This window comes from Cheilinus undulatus, linkage group 21 (assembly GCF_018320785.1).
Source record: "Cheilinus undulatus linkage group 21, ASM1832078v1, whole genome shotgun sequence".
Taxonomy (NCBI): Eukaryota; Metazoa; Chordata; class Actinopteri; order Labriformes; family Labridae; genus Cheilinus; species Cheilinus undulatus.
Window position 1 is genome coordinate 31,873,380 of NC_054885.1, and position 17,498 is coordinate 31,890,877.

A 17,498-nucleotide genomic window follows, 5' to 3' on the forward strand; every position below is an offset into this window, starting at 1 on the left:
TGCATTTAATTAGACAAAATCACCAATGGTGAGAATGCCTTTTATTTGCAAAATAACTTGAAATGCAGTGCTCCAAATTGTTATGCACGCAGAGTTCCAAAACATGCAGATTGAAAACAAAAATCTGTTGTAATTCTGCATTAGGAGGTATTTTTTCTCAATCAAAAACATCTTTGCAGATCTAGTTCCATATTAGCAAAGGAGCCCTTCTTTGATATCACCTTAACAACGCTCTCATCCATTGAACCTGTAAGTCCATGTATAGTTTCTGCCTATATTTCCTTTGAGGATGTCAGAATTGCCCCCAGAGCTGCTGTTTTGAGGTAAAATGCCAAACTGCTATCCTTCCTCATAAAGCCTCCTTTTAAGGATGCTCCACAGGTTCTCAAGAGGGTTGAGGTCCAGGATGATGGTGGCCACACCATGGCTTGTTCTCCCTTTATGCCCATAGCAGCCAAGGCCGTTGTCTTGCATGAAAATGATTTCATTCCAGATGGCACGGTTCTTCTTTTTATACCATGGCAGGAAATAGGCAGTCAGGAACTCCACATATTTTCCTGAGTTCATTTTGACCCTTCAGGCACCTTCAAGGGGTTTACCCACTCACTTCCAGCCCAAAACATCACTCGTGCAACCATTGTTACATCAACCCTCATACAACATTTAACATTATACAACAGTATATTACTTAATGACTAATTAGCATGAGTGTGTGAAGGAACCTGTTTGAGTCACACCCAACACCAAAAAGAATTTACATCTGGATCAGTGTGTCAGGTCAGGCTGGCTTCACTTGTGTTTGCAGCCTTTCATGAATGACGCTTGTAATAGATTATCTTTTCATTCATAATCACCCCATGTGATCCTGATCTGCACAAGCCTGCTCGCTCCCACAGTTAACCCCTGTCTGACTGTAACTTCCTGCTCTTTTTAATGCAGGAGCACATTATTTAACTGCAACATTAGCACGTGTACTTGCTTGTACATTTATGTGAGTAAATATGCAGAAGCATGCATGTATGTGATTTCCTGTGTGGGAAAATGGGCTGGTAGTGAGGTGGAGCATGAAAGCGATAGTAAACAGAGGCCATTATCAGTGATAAAGCTTCACTTCTATTATGGAGCTGTTTGACTTGTTGTGCATTTACTGTGAGAAAAACAGAGATAAGGTCGTAGGGAAAGCAAAGGCTATTTGGGGAAATAGTTCATGATTGGAGGCATGAAGAGACGGCAGGGTGCCAGGTTGTAGTGTTGTTGAACAGGAAAGGAGAGAGTGAGCGAGGGAGGAGAGGAAGACGGGCAGCAGAGGGGTGTGGGAATGGAGGTGTTTAGGGACTCCCTGCAGACTGACTTTGACATGGGAACACAAAGTCGCCCCTAACGAAGCGTGGTCACCCCTTGCTGACTTCACAGGCTTTGGATAAATGGATGGAGGGATTGATATTTGAGAGAAGAGATGTTGATACATCAGTGACAAATAGGCAGAATGAAATAAACATGACCCAGAGAGGACAGAGAGAGAGAGAGAAGCCTCCTGATAACAGGTTAGCTCTAACACAGGCTCAGTACTTTGGATCAAAACATTAGCGTGATTACACGGTCATACATTTCCTAGAGGAATGATCCAAACGTAACCAGCCACTTCATTAGGTACACTTTGCTAGTAACAGTTTGGGCTCTCGCTTGCCTTCAGAACTGCCTTCATTCTTTGTGGCATAGTTTCAACAAGGTGCTGGAAACTTTCCTTAGAGCACTCAGTTAATTTTGACATAATAGCATCGCATACTTTCAGCAGATGTGCTGGCTGCACGTCCATGATAGGAATTTACCGTTCCACCACATCCTAAATTTTCTCATTTATAAGATCTGAACTATGGATGCCATTTGAGAACAGTGAACTCAAGCATGATTTAAGCTATGTGAGATGGTGTGCTTTTACAAATAAATTCGCCCAAATTTCAAAGCAAATTCCCCATCAAAAATTTGAATGAAATTCCCCAAAATCACAAATACATTACAAATTCCACATAAATGCCTAAAAATGTCTAAAATAAAAAAATTCAAAGCAATTTTCCACCAATAGTTTTAATGAAACTCTCAAAATATACAACCACATCCTCAAAATTTCCATGTAAGTCCTGAATATTTCCAAGCAATTTTCCTGAATTTTCAAAACAAATTCCCTCTGAAAATTGTGTCAAATTCCCCAAAATGTATATGTTCCTACAAATTTCCCTGAAATTTCCATTAAAATTCTTGAAAATGTCAAAGGTCACTCCCCACCCAAAAAACAAGTCCCATATTCAAAAATAATCCAAAAATCTTCAAATAAATTTCCAAAATATTCATGAAGAGGCCTTAAAATATCTGAAATGCCAAAAAATAAAAAAATAAATACAATTCCCTCAAAAGACTTTTAATGAAACTCCAACGTATACAAGCACGTCCCCAGAATTTCCATGTAAATCCCAGAATATTTCCAAGCAAATTTCCTAAAATTTCAAAGCAAATTTCCTAAAATTTCAAAACAAATTCCCTCTTAAAAATTGTATAGAATCCCCCAAAATTTGTAATTTGTTCCAGCAAAATTAAATGAAATTTCCCATAATCAAAGACCCCCAACCCAAAAAATATTCAATAAAATTTCCCATGAAACTCTCCAAAATAGACAATCACATCCACAAAATTTCCATGAAAATACCAGGAGATTTCCAAGCAAATTCCCAAAAATATCCAAACAAATACCCTTACATCTCCATCAAAATTCCTTAAAACATCTTTTCAAATTCCCCCAACATTCCAAGGAAACTACTTTAGGTTTAAATTTCATTCCAGACATTTATCTCAAAAGTTCTAATAGCAGAAATTCTAACTTTGTTGTAGAAAAGCCAAAATGTAATGTCCTCATTCGTGCATGCAGGGTCTTAGGAGGTTAAAAATGTGTCAGAAGACTCCTATGAAAATGAAACCAAGATATTCTGTAAACATTTGCGAAAGGCAGAAGTTGGTATAACCACAGATAATCGCATGTAAGTAAATTAATGATGAAGAGCTGATGTGAGTTTCTTGGTAAAAATGTAGAAGTCTTCTTGTGTTTCAGATTCATACAAACTCACTGCCGACACACACACACACACACACACACACACAGTAATACGCCTCTCCTGTCAGTCTTACATGAACACAAACCATCGCGTGTCACTCTTTGCTGTTCCTCTAGATATCCAAACAGAGTCTGTCATTATACTGTCATACTTGGAGCATTACATCACCAGTGTGTCATTCTCACTCCATGTTGTGGTGTTTGTCTGCAATAGTAGCATTACACAAGGTCATCATCATAAACCAATCACTGAAACGGCCTCTCCACTTCACTGGGCATATCGGTGGCTGGTGACGTGAAGTGGTTGGATCAGCCACCGCTCGCTCAACTCTTTTACTGTCTGGGGAAATAAAGCAAACTAAAATGCAGCATGAAGCTCTCATTGATGAAGAGGGAGCGAGAGACCACAGCACACTGAGAGTAAAGAGGTAGAAAATGAGGCCGAGCTGGCAGCAGTGCTTGTGTTTGTGCAAGAATGCCCCTGCCCTGCCTAAGCCATGATTTCCTGTTTGGTTTGTTTACAGCAGCTATCCGTACTTTCTCCGCTGAGTTAGAACTCATTCACTCCCCTAATTCCACAATCTTCTTACTTCAAATCATGAGAGGAAGCAGGTGATTGTGGCCTTGTTTAGGCCAATGTGTGTCAAAGCAGATATATTGTTGTATTAGGTTTCTCTTGAGGTAAAAGGCATCTCACATCTTTAATGTACCATCTCTTTCAATCTTTACCAGTGTGTTATATAGCAGAATATCTTTGAGTTCTGACCTTTAATTCAAACAGCACCCATTCAGATATTCTGCTCTTAGCTTTAGGAAACTCTGATGAGGGATTTCACAATTCCCCTCCGCTTTTTTATTAAAATACATCAATTGATTGAATAGTATCTGATTGGATTAGGCACTAATGTGATTGAATATCAGCTTTTGAGTCTGTTTTGTGGGATCCATTTGAGAACATTTCATTTTTTCAGTCAGTCCTTGCAGTATTTCTGCCTTTTTTCTATGAAAGTAATCGTTTGTAGCTGTAATCATGCTGTTTCAAAGCACTGAGATACATTAATTATTAAACATAATCAAGACTGACACTGTGTTTGTTTAACTTCACATATTCAGCATGGCTGTATGGACTTTTTTAAACTGTTTTCCTAATCTGCAGATAGAGATCAGTTCAGGAACGGCAGCACAGCGTGTTGGTCTTCTGTCCTGAAATTTAGCAAACTGCCCCATCTAGTGGCTTGTTGTTGAACTTCAACACACAGAGATATTATCATAAAGACATTACTCTTTTAATATGTGTATTTCATTTCTGTGCTGTTCTCTCAGAGTGATTTTAACCCCTCTGTTTTTGTCCCTCTTGTCTCTTTCAGGTCGGTGATCCCTCTTTTTGATGAAGACACTGGTCTGCTCATTCTGTCTGGCACGGTAAGATCTGGTTCATCCATTATGTCAGCTGATAACTAAAGAGTGAAGAGTGAAAGCCTTTTAGACCAAAAGAGGTTGCTTTCCTTTTATAAACACCCTTATTTATGAATAGTAAATGGATTGTTAATTTGCTGAAGTTAATGGTTGAGGTGATTTGGGATTATGTTGCCTCCTGGGAGCATTCATTTGGAGGTCTTCTGTGCACGTCCAGCTGAGAGACCTTGGGGGTAAACCTAGAACTTTATATCCCTTCTGGTCTGGTAACACCTCAGGAGGAGCTGGAAAATCTTGCTGTGAAGAGGGATGTCTGTGTCAGCATGAATAGCCTGTTGCCACTAGGAATTAAACCCAGATAGGTAAAAGAAAATAAATGAGTTGAAGATAAAGTACTTTTTCTATTTGAATTCTGAAGGTGATAATAAAGTATTTGATGACGGTGTATTGTTTCACAAATTTCAGCACATAAAACAATGTTTGCTGTTAAAACATCAATGAAACAGTTATATCTAATTTAGTATTACTTTCAAGGTTGTTACTTTGACGGTTATTAATTACTAATGTTAATCTAGTAACACTTTATTTTAAGGGGTATGCATAAGACTGACATGCCACTGTCATTCACATTAAGAAGGCTTTATAAACATTTATGAATGCTGTCGTTAAGTGTCATTCGGTCTTTTATGTTAACTCTAATGCAAAAAATTAAACATACCACCACACCACTAGAAACCCCAAATCAAGAGTGGAAGTTTTCAGTGTACCTTGCACTCTTTTTTGCTGCCCTGCAGCTTTTTTTCCTTTCTTGGAAGGCCACATCAGTGAAAACTGAATTGTACCCCACGCTCCCCTACTGTTTCCAGTCTTTATACTAGGCTAATATAGCTGGCTGCAGCCTTACCTTACAGTACAACGAAGCAAAAGGGATCAAACAAAGACGGCTTTGCCAAAAAGTTAACACAACTGACCAAATGACACTTAATGACAGCATTCATAAATGCTCTTAAAGCTTCCTTCATGTGTATGAGAGACGGTGTCATGTCAGTTTTATGCATAACCCTTCAAATAAAGTGTCACCAACTATTATCATGGTTAAAACTAGTGCTATCATAAGTTGCAATGAATTTCAATTATCAGTCTAATTAATCAGGGGTGAAAAATGCAACTAAAAAATGTATGCCAATTAATCTCACTCTGACCCGCTGAAGTAGCTTTGAAACTCTGATTAGAACACATGTAAAAATTGTCTGTGCTCTGAATTCTTATAATTTTATGGATAAAATCCATGTCCTACAGATTAACACCACCCTAGAATGACTAGTAAGTGGACAATCTGCCTCATTCTTAAATTTTCCTTTTTCAGAAGCTGGTATTATTATTCATGATTAATTGCGATTAATTAATTACAAAGCCTATAATTGATTCGATTTTTTTTTAATCACCTGACAGCACTTGTTAAAACAGGTCATTTAAATGCTGCTTGCAAAGAAGTATTGGAGCATAAAGTTAAACTAGGGATGCAAGCAGCACTGTCTTGGCCGTCACACATCAGTATTTAGTGCAGCTGCACATTGTGTCATGCACCTGCAGCCAGCCTGTCTTTATGTGAATATGTGTGGCCACCTTTGAGTCAAAGCTTGTATGAGCGATGAACTTCCCATTGCCAGGAAGTAGCAATCTAGTAATTATCAAGTATGGCTACATGAATGTGTTAAGGCTGGGGCTCTTATCATACATGCAGAGTTTGGGTCAGAAGGCAAAACATTCAATAGAGGGGGCTTGCCGTGACCACATTATTTGAGTTTTGTACCTAAGCTGAGCTGCTTTTCGTCATTCAGGTCTCTTGCACCTATAAGCCGAATTCCAAATAAATCAGATGAGCACCCTAGTAGGAGTTAATCCTAGAAGACAGAGAATTGGGCAAAATATGGCTACTTACTGTGCAAAACTTTAAGGCATGTTTAGGCAAAATATTGAGGTTGAAGTAAGGCGTAGATGTGCCTGGGTAAGAAGGAGGACTGACACAACCCAGGTCATGCTCTGGATGGCTTTGCACATTACCATGGGAAAATAATCAGTCCACACATTTAGGGCAGAGTAAGTGGATGTGTCAAGCAAGCATGGCCTAGGGCAGTGTTTCCCAACCATTTTTCCCTTTATGCTCCCAACAGAAGAGGAGCCCCCCCCAAGAACCTAAGAGAGCAGAATGTGGCACACTGCCATCAAAAATCAACATAGATTTTAATTGTTTCAGTGATAAAACCCCAAAAAGGCCTATGCATTCTTTTCTTACCAAAAGACCTTTGAATAAACTAATTAATTATTGCTTTATTATGGTTTTAGTCAATATTTGCAAATCTAATTTTGGCAGCCTCAGAGCAGACAAAGCCTCGCACTACACCTAAGGTCTTTGGTGCCCCCCCCACTGTTGGTGCAAGGACCCTAACTGTTCTGATTGCTATTATAAAGTTGCAACAAAGGTTTATAAAACTATACATATGGTTAATAAACACTTAGGCTGATAAGGGAGAATCATCAGCAGAAGAAAATTTATATTAGGAAAAATGTGCAGAAAATTCTGAAACAACGTATTTAAATAGTAAAATAACTTCTCAATAAAAAGACTATTAACTAAGGAAAGTTATCAGTTTATCATATTTAATTGTTGGTTTTTATAAAGTGCTACCAAAGTTTTGGTGTATATCACAGAAATTCAGCGTACTTTAAAGGTCAAGTGTCATTAGTGAAACTCATAATTTGCCCCCTGCTGATACTGAAGTGAAGTTTTGTTCTTTCTTGCACAGGGAGACACTGTGATCGACTGCTTTGAAGTTTCCTCCTCTGAGCCTTTCCTGTCACAAGGTAAATCGTCTGGTCATCTGTTAGCTACCTGCTCTTGTTTTTACAGCTTTCCCTTCATTTCATCCTTTTCTTTTCTTGTTTTTCTTTTTATTGTATCTCCATAGTGAGCCACTGTCTGACAGATACCTCAACACGAGGGGTCGCCATGGTACCCAAGCTGGCATTGGACGTCATGTCCTGTGAAGTGATGCGTGTGCTTCAGCTGACAGACAGCTGCATTGTGCCAATCAGCTATCAAGTCCCTCGCAAGGTGTGTTTACATACAAAACTGATGTGTTAAAATGAAGAGCAGATTTATGAAATAAACAGGTGAATGTGTTTGTGTTTAAATGTTTTAATGCATGCATATTTAATGTTTCTAGCATTCAGGCCAGGAGTTTCATGATGATCTTTACCCAGACACAGTAGGCACAACTCCAGCCATGTCTGCTGAGGAATGGTGGCAGGGAGGGAACAAGCAGGTGAGCCGTCGTCAACCCACTCTCAATAAGTTTATCCGGTTATGTTGTGCAGACACCTAAAAACTGTCTTATGCACGGCTAACATCTCACTCTTTCTGCTCACAGGTAGAGAAAGTCAGCCTCCATCCTGATAAACAGCCTAAACCAAAGGCTTCACCAGCAAAACAGACGCCTGCAAAGAAGGAACTAGCCACTGGGGGGAGCAAGGAGGTGAGACACATTAAAGTTAATGTTTCAGATTATGAAGGTCTCCAGGAAAAGTCACACTGGTCCATTTTTATGTGGATTTTATTGTTATATTAACAACAAACTTTCTGTGCTACAGGATCCAGCACGCTGCTCCACCTCCAGCAGCCCTCTGAGCACTCCAAGCAGCAGCGCCGTCCCATCCCGCTCTCCTTCCACCACCTCCGGCCTCTCCTCAGGCTTCCTCCCAAGTCCCAGTCCCAGCCAGAGTGCCAAGGCCATCCAGAACATGCTGGGTATGAATATAAAACATCAGAAATCTCTCTCTTATGATCTTTAACCAATATATTAATAGTGACAAAGCTAATCTCTAATCCAGGACCATCCTCCAAGTTCCGGCACATCCAGGGTGTGGTGATGCATCGGGACACACACATCACCAACGTGCAAGGCCTCAACCTGACGACACCAGGCGAATGTGATGGCTTCTCTGTGAATCGTGATCGTGTGGCTGTGCCACTTTCCATCTCTGGGGGCCAGATTGCTGTTTTTGAGGTACAAGAGCAGGGTGCCGAGTCAAACCAAATAGAGCCAAGCTGCTCATTGTTATGAAAAAGCCTCACTAGTGCCACACTGTATGTTATCTGACATCCTCTTGTTAAGTAGAGGAAAACTCTTTTTGAAATGTATTAAAGTCAGACTGTAAGGGTGCTTGAATTTCAGAAATTTTGGCCCTGAAAGTGTAAATAACAGTATCGTCTGCATAGAGGGGAATTTGACAATGAGAAAGAGAAAAAAGAGAAATATCATTGATGAAAATGCACATTGTTTTTTCTTGAACTTCAGTTACTTTAAAAATTAAGATGGGCTTGATCAATTGGTTGACCAGATTAATAAAGGTCCAAGATTAGTGCATTTAAAAAAAAATTGCCATTAACCACAAACTCCCTTTCAGCCCTCTTTGGTTAAGACAGTGTAGTGTCTTCTTGCAACCACAGTGATGTAAAATCAGTCCACCACTGCTCCCTAATGTCTCATTTCACTTTTAAAAACTCCCTGAAAGCTCAGTAGACAAGTCAAAAATCATCTGCACCTTGTGTTATCAGACATTTACGTTTTTACTGTTTTAAATGCAAAAAAAAGGAAATTCTAAAATACGATAAAAGGATGCCTACAGATGTTCTAGCGATTAAAAAAAATCATTTTACAGCTCTAACATTTCATCTACATGTGTTTACGAGTGCCTTATTCCATTCCCCTCCCAGCGCTCTCAGCCTGGTAAACTACCCCACACAGCCCTGCCCACCATCCAAAACTCTGTAAATGTGGTCGACTTCTCTTGGGACCCCTTCGACACACACCGGCTTGCTGTGGGTAAGTACCTCACATGTGCTGTGAAGGTGTACGTAATCGTAGCTGTATATAGTATTGTGTGTTTGTAATCTGACGTGGGTTTATCCTACCGTCTTTGTACAGCTGGTGATGATGCAAAGATCCGAGTATGGCAGGTACCAGAGGGAGGGCTGACAGAGACGCTGACTGAGCCTGAGCTGATTCTGCAAGGTAGGAAAGGACCAACACAATGAAATCAGTTTTCTTTAACAAAGGAAACATTTAACTTTGTTGACTTCTGATTTGACCATCTTGTAGGCCACACAGAGAAGATTTACTCCATCAAGTTCCACCCTCTGGCCAGCGGACTCCTGGTGTCCTCATCCTATGATTTCACTGTCAGACTGTGGAACCTGGAGAGTGGAGATCAGGCCAACCTCCTCACTGGACATGAAGATCAGGTGTGTGACACAGATCAACACTTCATTATGACTCAGAAACTCAAATGAGTAGCAGAAAGTTAGTGGATGAATTTAGCAGCAAGTGTTATCTCCTACCAGCATGCCAGATGTCTCAAAACATCATAATAAACATTGTAATTTCTTACAGATGTTAAATTAAATACATCAGCTATTTGTTTCTGATTGTTCTCTCATGATCTCTTGTCTTGTCTTCTCCTGTGGATTATATTCAGATCTTTGGTATGGCATGGAGCCCAGATGGAAAGCTTCTAGCTACTGTGTGCAAAGATGGGAAAGTCCGCATCTATGACCCCCGCAAATCCACAGCACCGGTCCAGGTATTTTGTATAATCCACTATAAGAGCATTACTAGGGATTTTTTTAAATCAGTTTTTAACTCCTAAAGTGTAATTTTAATTCTATTCTGAAATTGAGTTATTTGACAGTGTTGATCCACAGTGTTGGCAAAATGTTGGCAATATTCAATTGGTTCATTCACTGACTGTTTCATTTAATTTCTTTAACACTCACACATTTAATTATTTCCTTTTTCTAGGAGGGCCCGGGTCCTGAGGGCCACAGAGGAGCTCGTGTTGTGTGGGTGTGTGAAGGAAAGTATCTGCTGGTGTCAGGATTCGACAGGTACTGAACATGGCAAAGATTTATTCAAATGTTCTTAAGAAGTTTAAATACCTCAATCATATGTGGCTTAATGTTGATGTAAAACATCAAAATTCTGTGTATCACCACTGACTCTTTCTTGTTGTATTTCTGCAGCCGCAGTGAGCGATCACTCTACCTGTACTCTGCTGACTCTCTGTCCTCTGGAACTGTGGCCTCCGTTTCTTTGGACGTCTCCCCCTCTACACTCATCCCTTTCTACGATCCCGACACCAGCGTGGTCATCATCACCGGCAAAGTAAGAAAACTACAGAAAGAATATACACCACTCAGACACACTGAAGGATTACATATGATTTAAATGTTTCTTACGAGCACCTAACATGGCTTAAATCAGTGGTTCTCAACTGGTGGATTGGGACCCTAAAGTGGGTTTTGGAGCTGTTTTTAGTAGATTGAAAATGTGTGCAAGGAAAAATTGAATAGTAGCAAAAAGTCTATGATTATTGAAACCATAGGTAGACATGCATACATACATTTTTCTACTAATTTCAACTTATTTTCTACTCATTATCCCATGATAATGAATAAATGCTATCAATTATTCTTACTTACATATGCATTTTCCTCAGGATAACAAATCTATTTTCCCATGATGAGTTTATTTCTTGAGATTTATAGAAAACAACCAAATTTTACAAGTTACTGCAGAAAACTGAGTCTTCTAAAATGCATGGATGTCCTCCCAGGGCTTCTGTAATATGAATATTAAACATGTTTGTTTTGTTCTGTCGCTTTGTTTAGTCCTAAGTTTTGTTCCATTCTAAGGTCCAAAAATTCAGATTTTTCATTAAAAAGATTTCAATGTTTGAAAATTTTAGGAATGTAAGATGGGATTTCTTTTTACGGAGTGGTTCCTAGGGCTAGACCAGTTGAGAGCTACTGCCCTCAATACTGGTTTGGATTTTGATTCTAATACAGAGAGAATCTACATCCAGAACCTCAATACCTAACCTTTAGTGTATTAGTGTACACATGGCCTTGAACAGAAGGATTTTTAAATACCTCCAACTGCATTACTATTACCATCAGAAATTGTAAAACTGGGCTGCATTTTATGTCTGAGAAATAGGAGTGATACAAAAATGCTGCAGGCTCTTTTGGCAGAAAGTAAAAAATGCATTACAAGAAAATGGTTAAATACAGCAGCACCCACAATAGAAGACTGGTATGGAATTCTGTAAATATATAAGATGGAGAAATAGACTTATTCTCTAAGGATCCAAAACCAAAAATAATGTCAAATTTGGAATAAGAATTTATTACACCAATACAGGCAGATTTTGTTTGACTCCATCAGTCTATTTAGACTCCTACTCCCCCTTGGAATGGGTCACATCATCGTTGTAAGCTCCCAATAGTCCCTGTGTAAATAGGTAAAGTGTGTTTTTGTGATTTGAATATGCAAAAAAAGGCTTAGATGTAAAAGTTTAACAGCCAAAAACCAATCCAGTGTAGGTTAAGACATGCTGATTATGCTTCAAAACTTATATATCTACATAATAGCTTTCCAATAATGGCTGACAAAGGTAGATAGCCAATTATTTGTAAGGATTTTAGATGGCCAGTGAGATTTCGGGGGGACCCTGGTCAGCCCTGATTTTCTCTTTATCTGCCTCTGATCGGGATAAGACTATGCTACACAAAACCAGAGCTAACTGCAGAAAGATTCCTAACTTTACCAGAGAGTTGGTGCTTGAAGATGGAGAGCAAATGCTTTGTAAACCAGACCTAGAATAGAGCACTGAAGCAGTTTCAGGGCATTATGAATCAATATGTTATTATTTTTGTGATATCTTTATTGTCAACATTTTTCAATATGGAAGAACTGCTTTACACATCGATGTGCGTCAGATGGCAAGGTGGCTATTCAAAGGAAACTCTGGATTTGTGTCTATATTTGTTTGTTTTCCAGGGAGATACCAGAGTTTCCATTTTTGAGGTTGTCCCTGAAGATCCGTACTTCATTGAATGCAGCAGCTTTAACTCTCCAGAGCCACACAAGGTACTGAGCTGGACTCTGTGAAGTAGTTTTTACCTGCCCTGTCCTATGAAGTTGTGTTTTTTACTTATGATCCCTAATCTTTGACACTCTCTGGTCATGTTCTGTCTGCAGGGCTTAGGCTTTCTACCCAAGACAGAGTGCAATGTACGTGATGTGGAGATAGCTATGGGACTGATGCTCACCAAAACAACCATAGAGCCAGTGGCCTTCAGAGTGCCACGTGTCAAGGTAAGCCAACTACACCACCTGGTGGACATGAAGGAATACTCCATGCCTTACTTCTTATCGTTATGTCGTGTAAATGCATGAGTGGATTGTGTGACTTTTTGTGTGTGACTTTGGGTCTCCAGAAAGAGTTTTTCCAGGATGACATTTTTCCAGACACAGCAGTGAATTGGGAGCCGGCTCTGACTGGCGCCGCCTGGCTCTCGGGCATGAACGGCCACCAAAAGAAGATGAGCCTGAAGCCCAAAGACATGACGCCAGGTGCAGATTAAAACAATCAGTGAGCTATTAATGGCTATATTTTCTCTTTTAATATTTCTGTTTGATGTTTTTTTTATTTTAGTGAGTGAGGCACCAAAAGAGGCTCCAGTCAGAAAATACCTGCCCTCCTCTGTTTACCTGGAGGAGAAGACTGATGAGCAGAAGAAAGAGGAGGTGAGGAGTGATTTAGTGAGCCATTTAGAGCTTTTATCCTCATTAAAATGCAGCTACTGAATCAAAATAACTATATTAGACTAATATAACACTTTATGTACTTGTGTGTGTGTCACACAGCTGCTCAGCGCCATGGTGGCGAAGCTGGGCAACATGGATGACCCGCTTCCACAAGAGGCCTTCGAGGGGGTAGATGATGATGAGTGGGTGAGTGAAAGTGCTACCCTTGGCATTTATGTTGGAGGGTCAAAGCCTAACGTGGTGGAGACTCTGGAACATGTGCAGAACTTGCAAAAACCCATAGTCCAGCCTGGTCAATTAGAGGTGTATGCATACAAGAGAAAATCCATTATCACCATAATCTCCAACAGCATTATCTGCGTGTGTTAGTGGGAATATTCGATTCAGTACAATTTCAGTTAGACTAACATGTTTTCATCCATTTTAAAAGTCCCTATTTAAGTAGGCAGACTAAAACAATAATTCTTTTTTTTCTAACTGCATGTAAACTAATTTAGTTAAACTGTATATGGAAAAAAACAACATTAAAAAAAACCAAAACAACACCAGACAATAATTTAATTGAAGTGGGCAGCAGGCTGGCAGTTTGGGACCCCTGGTGTCTTCCATGTTTGCTAACTGTGCTCCATGTGTCTTTCAGGATGACTAAAGAGGACGCCATCTCGCCCTCGGTCAAATCTTGGTGCCAACAGCGGAGTGGAAACAACAAATCAAACATTAGGTTTCGCCAGCGTCTGTGAAAGCGAGGAACACCCTGTGAACGCAGCACACTGCACACACATAGAAAACTGTAAAATGTCAAAGAACAAATAATACTGGGAAAACAAATCACAAAAACTGTAACACCTTTTTAAATGATATGTATCAAAATGTCTGTCAGGGTTTGGAAACTGAAATGTCACGTTGTCTCGGTGGTGTTTATTGTATTGGACTGCATGAAATTTGATCTTGAATTATTTTAAGATGTAATTTTTGATGATAACACAAATCATTCTGTTATTAATCTAGAGATGTATATTGCAAAATTAGGTCACATTGTTATTGTGTTTTTTAAGCCACAGCCAACAAATCATACAACAATAATCTTAGACAGTTTACTGTATTTAGATTGACACTGCAGGTAAAAGAATCATTTTTTTAATCTGTGCAAGTTGAATCAAGCAGCAGCCAATCACAGCAATAATATTTCTCTTTAATGCTATACCACCTTCTACACTGTCTTTGAATACTAATATAAAACAACAGGACATTAGCTTTTTCCGTTTGGATTTTTCTCATTGTTAAAATGCTAATATTCCTTAAATAAAGCAGATAATAAGTCCAAATACTGTAGAAAACATCGCATCCTGGACTCAAACAAGTTTGTTTGACATGCTCTTTGGGAAAAGGATACAAGCAGTCAATGAAATGACATAAAGATACCTAAAACCACACTTTGTAATCAGATAAAATGCATTTCTTCTCACAGCATCATCATGTAGGCCTTAGAAATATAATCCAGCCTGATGAAGCCTTACCAGGCTTGATGCCAAAAGACATCAAAGTGTCTTTAAGGTCGACACAGTTGTGAAAATAATTGCATTTGAATTGTTCAAGAGAGAAACTTTTTGGATTTCTTGTCTTTCCTATGAAAAATTATGACTTCCTCTTGCTCCCACTCATTGTTATTTCTGATCTCAAGACTATGGTGGCCTGGAAGTGCAATACAAAATCACAGCCTGAAACCCTTTTACAAAGTGTAAAACAAATTTACATTAACAAAGAAAAAATTTGCATTTCATTAAACAAATGTACAAAATAACAAATACAAAAGACCAAAGTCTGACATACAAAACATAAAGTAATTTACATTGATGAAAACATTTTACATAATACTTTTCATCAACTAAGACAAATTTACAAGTTGGAGCTTACTTATCAAATGACACAACAAATTTAGTTTACTAAACACTTTTACAAATGATGAAAAAAAAATTCTATTTCCCTAAAACCATGTTACAAGTGACGAATCAAATTTACAATTTACAGAACAAATTGACAAATTACGAAAAAAAAGTAATTTACTAAACACTTTTACAAATGACAAACAGCTTTAAAATTTACTAAAAACTTTTATAGTGATGAAACAAATTTGCAGTTTATATTTTTTACAGAAGGCTTATTTAATTTACAGTAAAAAAATACAACTTAAAAACAATTTAAAATTTAAGAAACACTTTTACAAGTGACTAAACAAATTTGCAATTTTAAAAACGGCAAAACAATTTTTAATTTACAAAAATGTATTTACAAATTTAAAAAATAATAATAAGTATATACTTAAAAATTAAGAAACAAATTTAAAATTCACAGAAACAAATTAACAAATAAAAAAATGTATTTACAAGTTAAAAAACAGTTTTCCAAATGACAAAACAAATTAACAATTTACAAAACACTTTTACAGATTACGCAAAAAAGTTTTTTACAAAAAATTTTTCAAAAGACAAAACAATTCTACTATTTACATTAACAAATTTACAGAAATATACATCTTCTCAATAATATTTCAAAAATAAAATAAAAATAACAATATCTGAAACACTTACAAAACTTGAAACAAATTTATATTAATATAAAATGTCATTTCATTAAGCAAAATTGCATTTTACAGAAAACTTTTTTAGAACTGATAAAACAAATGTATGTTTTACAAAAATGTTTATGAAGAACAAAACCAATTTACGATTCATAAAATACTTTTCTCATACACAAAACACTTTTACATGAGCTGAGACAAATTTACAAGTAGTGACATTTAGATCATTACCTTTTCCTTAGATCGTGTTTATAAATTTGTTTCGTCATTTGTAAAAATTTTTACAACTTGTTAATTTTTCCTGCTTATGTAAAAGTGTTTCATGCTTTGTTAAAGTGTTTTACAAAGTGAATTTGCTTCATCATTTGTAAAAATGTTTTCTAAAATGTAATATATCTTCATGAAATGTTAAGATATCTTTGTTAATACAAATTTGTTTCAAACATTTTAAAAATGTTTCAGAAACTGCAATTTTGCATTGCACTTTTAGGCCAATGTAGGAGACAGATGTCGACCACAGCGTACAAAGATGTTAGCTGTCATAACACATACCTCCACTGTGGACCACTGCTTGCTGATTTTTTTCTGCTTGCTGCTCGTCTAAGCGCACGCAGTCACACCGTGTTTTTGAAATAAGAAACATGGGGAAAAACTGGTGCAGTGCTCACTGAACACCATGCATCTGAAATAAATGTCTTCCTGTTTCGTCAGGTACAAACAAACACACACCTTTAACAGCAAAAAACACACACCGAGGATACGACAGGGTCACCAGTGTTCATGTTTTTAATGAACTGGAATTTCGTAACACAATAGTGAGTTCACTTTTTCTTTGTCAGCCAATGATGAAATATTAGGATCAACAATTTTTACCTGATAAAATGTTACTGCAAGTTGGGTTTAGGAATGTTTAATGGTCTGGTAGTCTTTAATAGTCTTGTATGTGAGGGAATGGGTCAGTGAGATGCTTTATTTTTGTTCATTTTGCATTAAAAGCCAAACCACCTCCTTAAGAAGTTTTTAGAGAGGCCTTTGTATTTCAGAGATGATTGTTTCTTTTCTCTTTTCTAGTTTGCAGGGCAATTAAACTTTAAATCATGGCATTCCTTACATAATAAATGAACTTTTTTTGTCTTACTTTACTTGTACTTGGTAATCATGAGCTGATTAGGAAATAACAGTACAGTATTAAAAACCTACAATGCAGCCATCATGGTTTTTCCCAATCAGGGTTTTGGCAACCTTAATCCAGGCTTGGAGTTTGTTTACAGCCTCTGAGATGAATCACTGATTCAGCCATGTTTGCTCATGTATGTGGGGTTGTACACATGAACTGCTGGTGTCGTTAGTGTTTTTGTGATGCATACTGTATTTGTTTGTGATTCTAGGACACCATTCCTTTGTAACATATGGGTCGGATTAGCTTTCCTTCGTTGTGTTAAAAACATCCTTTTTATACAGTGGATAAAGCTTTGTTTTTGCTGTCCTACTGGAGAAATGGTTTGTGGATTTTTTCAGTATTGTCTTTCAATAAACAACTTTTGAAACCATTTCTACTTGTCCTGTTTTCATTAGGTAACAACAATCCTTTGAGCTGGAGAACATTATGGTCTCTTTGGACACTATGTTGGCCTATAGGCAGCTATAGTGTAATACAATTCTGCACATTTTATTGAACAAATACATTTCATGTTTCTTGAATATGCCTTTGCAATTAGATTTAGCACTT

The 17,498-nt window shown here is 37.8% G+C and overlaps 1 protein-coding gene across 1 annotated transcript in view; it reads left to right on the forward strand.

Annotated features, from left to right (window-relative positions):
* coro7 (coronin 7) overlaps positions 1–14,031 on the forward strand; it is a 189,964-nt gene extending 175,933 nt beyond the window's left edge. The window contains exons 10-28 of the mRNA XM_041816981.1: positions 4,471–4,525; positions 7,327–7,384; positions 7,489–7,634; positions 7,747–7,845; positions 7,951–8,055; positions 8,171–8,327; positions 8,411–8,586; positions 9,297–9,405; positions 9,508–9,594; positions 9,682–9,824; positions 10,058–10,162; positions 10,381–10,466; positions 10,602–10,743; positions 12,421–12,510; positions 12,622–12,738; positions 12,861–12,996; positions 13,079–13,170; positions 13,291–13,377; positions 13,832–14,031. Coding sequence (XP_041672915.1) covers positions 4,471–4,525; positions 7,327–7,384; positions 7,489–7,634; positions 7,747–7,845; positions 7,951–8,055; positions 8,171–8,327; positions 8,411–8,586; positions 9,297–9,405; positions 9,508–9,594; positions 9,682–9,824; positions 10,058–10,162; positions 10,381–10,466; positions 10,602–10,743; positions 12,421–12,510; positions 12,622–12,738; positions 12,861–12,996; positions 13,079–13,170; positions 13,291–13,377; positions 13,832–13,840 — 1,999 coding nt within the window. The 3' untranslated portion in view covers positions 13,841–14,031. The remainder of the gene's footprint in view (positions 1–4,470; positions 4,526–7,326; positions 7,385–7,488; positions 7,635–7,746; positions 7,846–7,950; positions 8,056–8,170; positions 8,328–8,410; positions 8,587–9,296; positions 9,406–9,507; positions 9,595–9,681; positions 9,825–10,057; positions 10,163–10,380; positions 10,467–10,601; positions 10,744–12,420; positions 12,511–12,621; positions 12,739–12,860; positions 12,997–13,078; positions 13,171–13,290; positions 13,378–13,831) is intronic.
* The last annotated feature ends 3,467 nt before the right edge of the window (positions 14,032–17,498 follow it).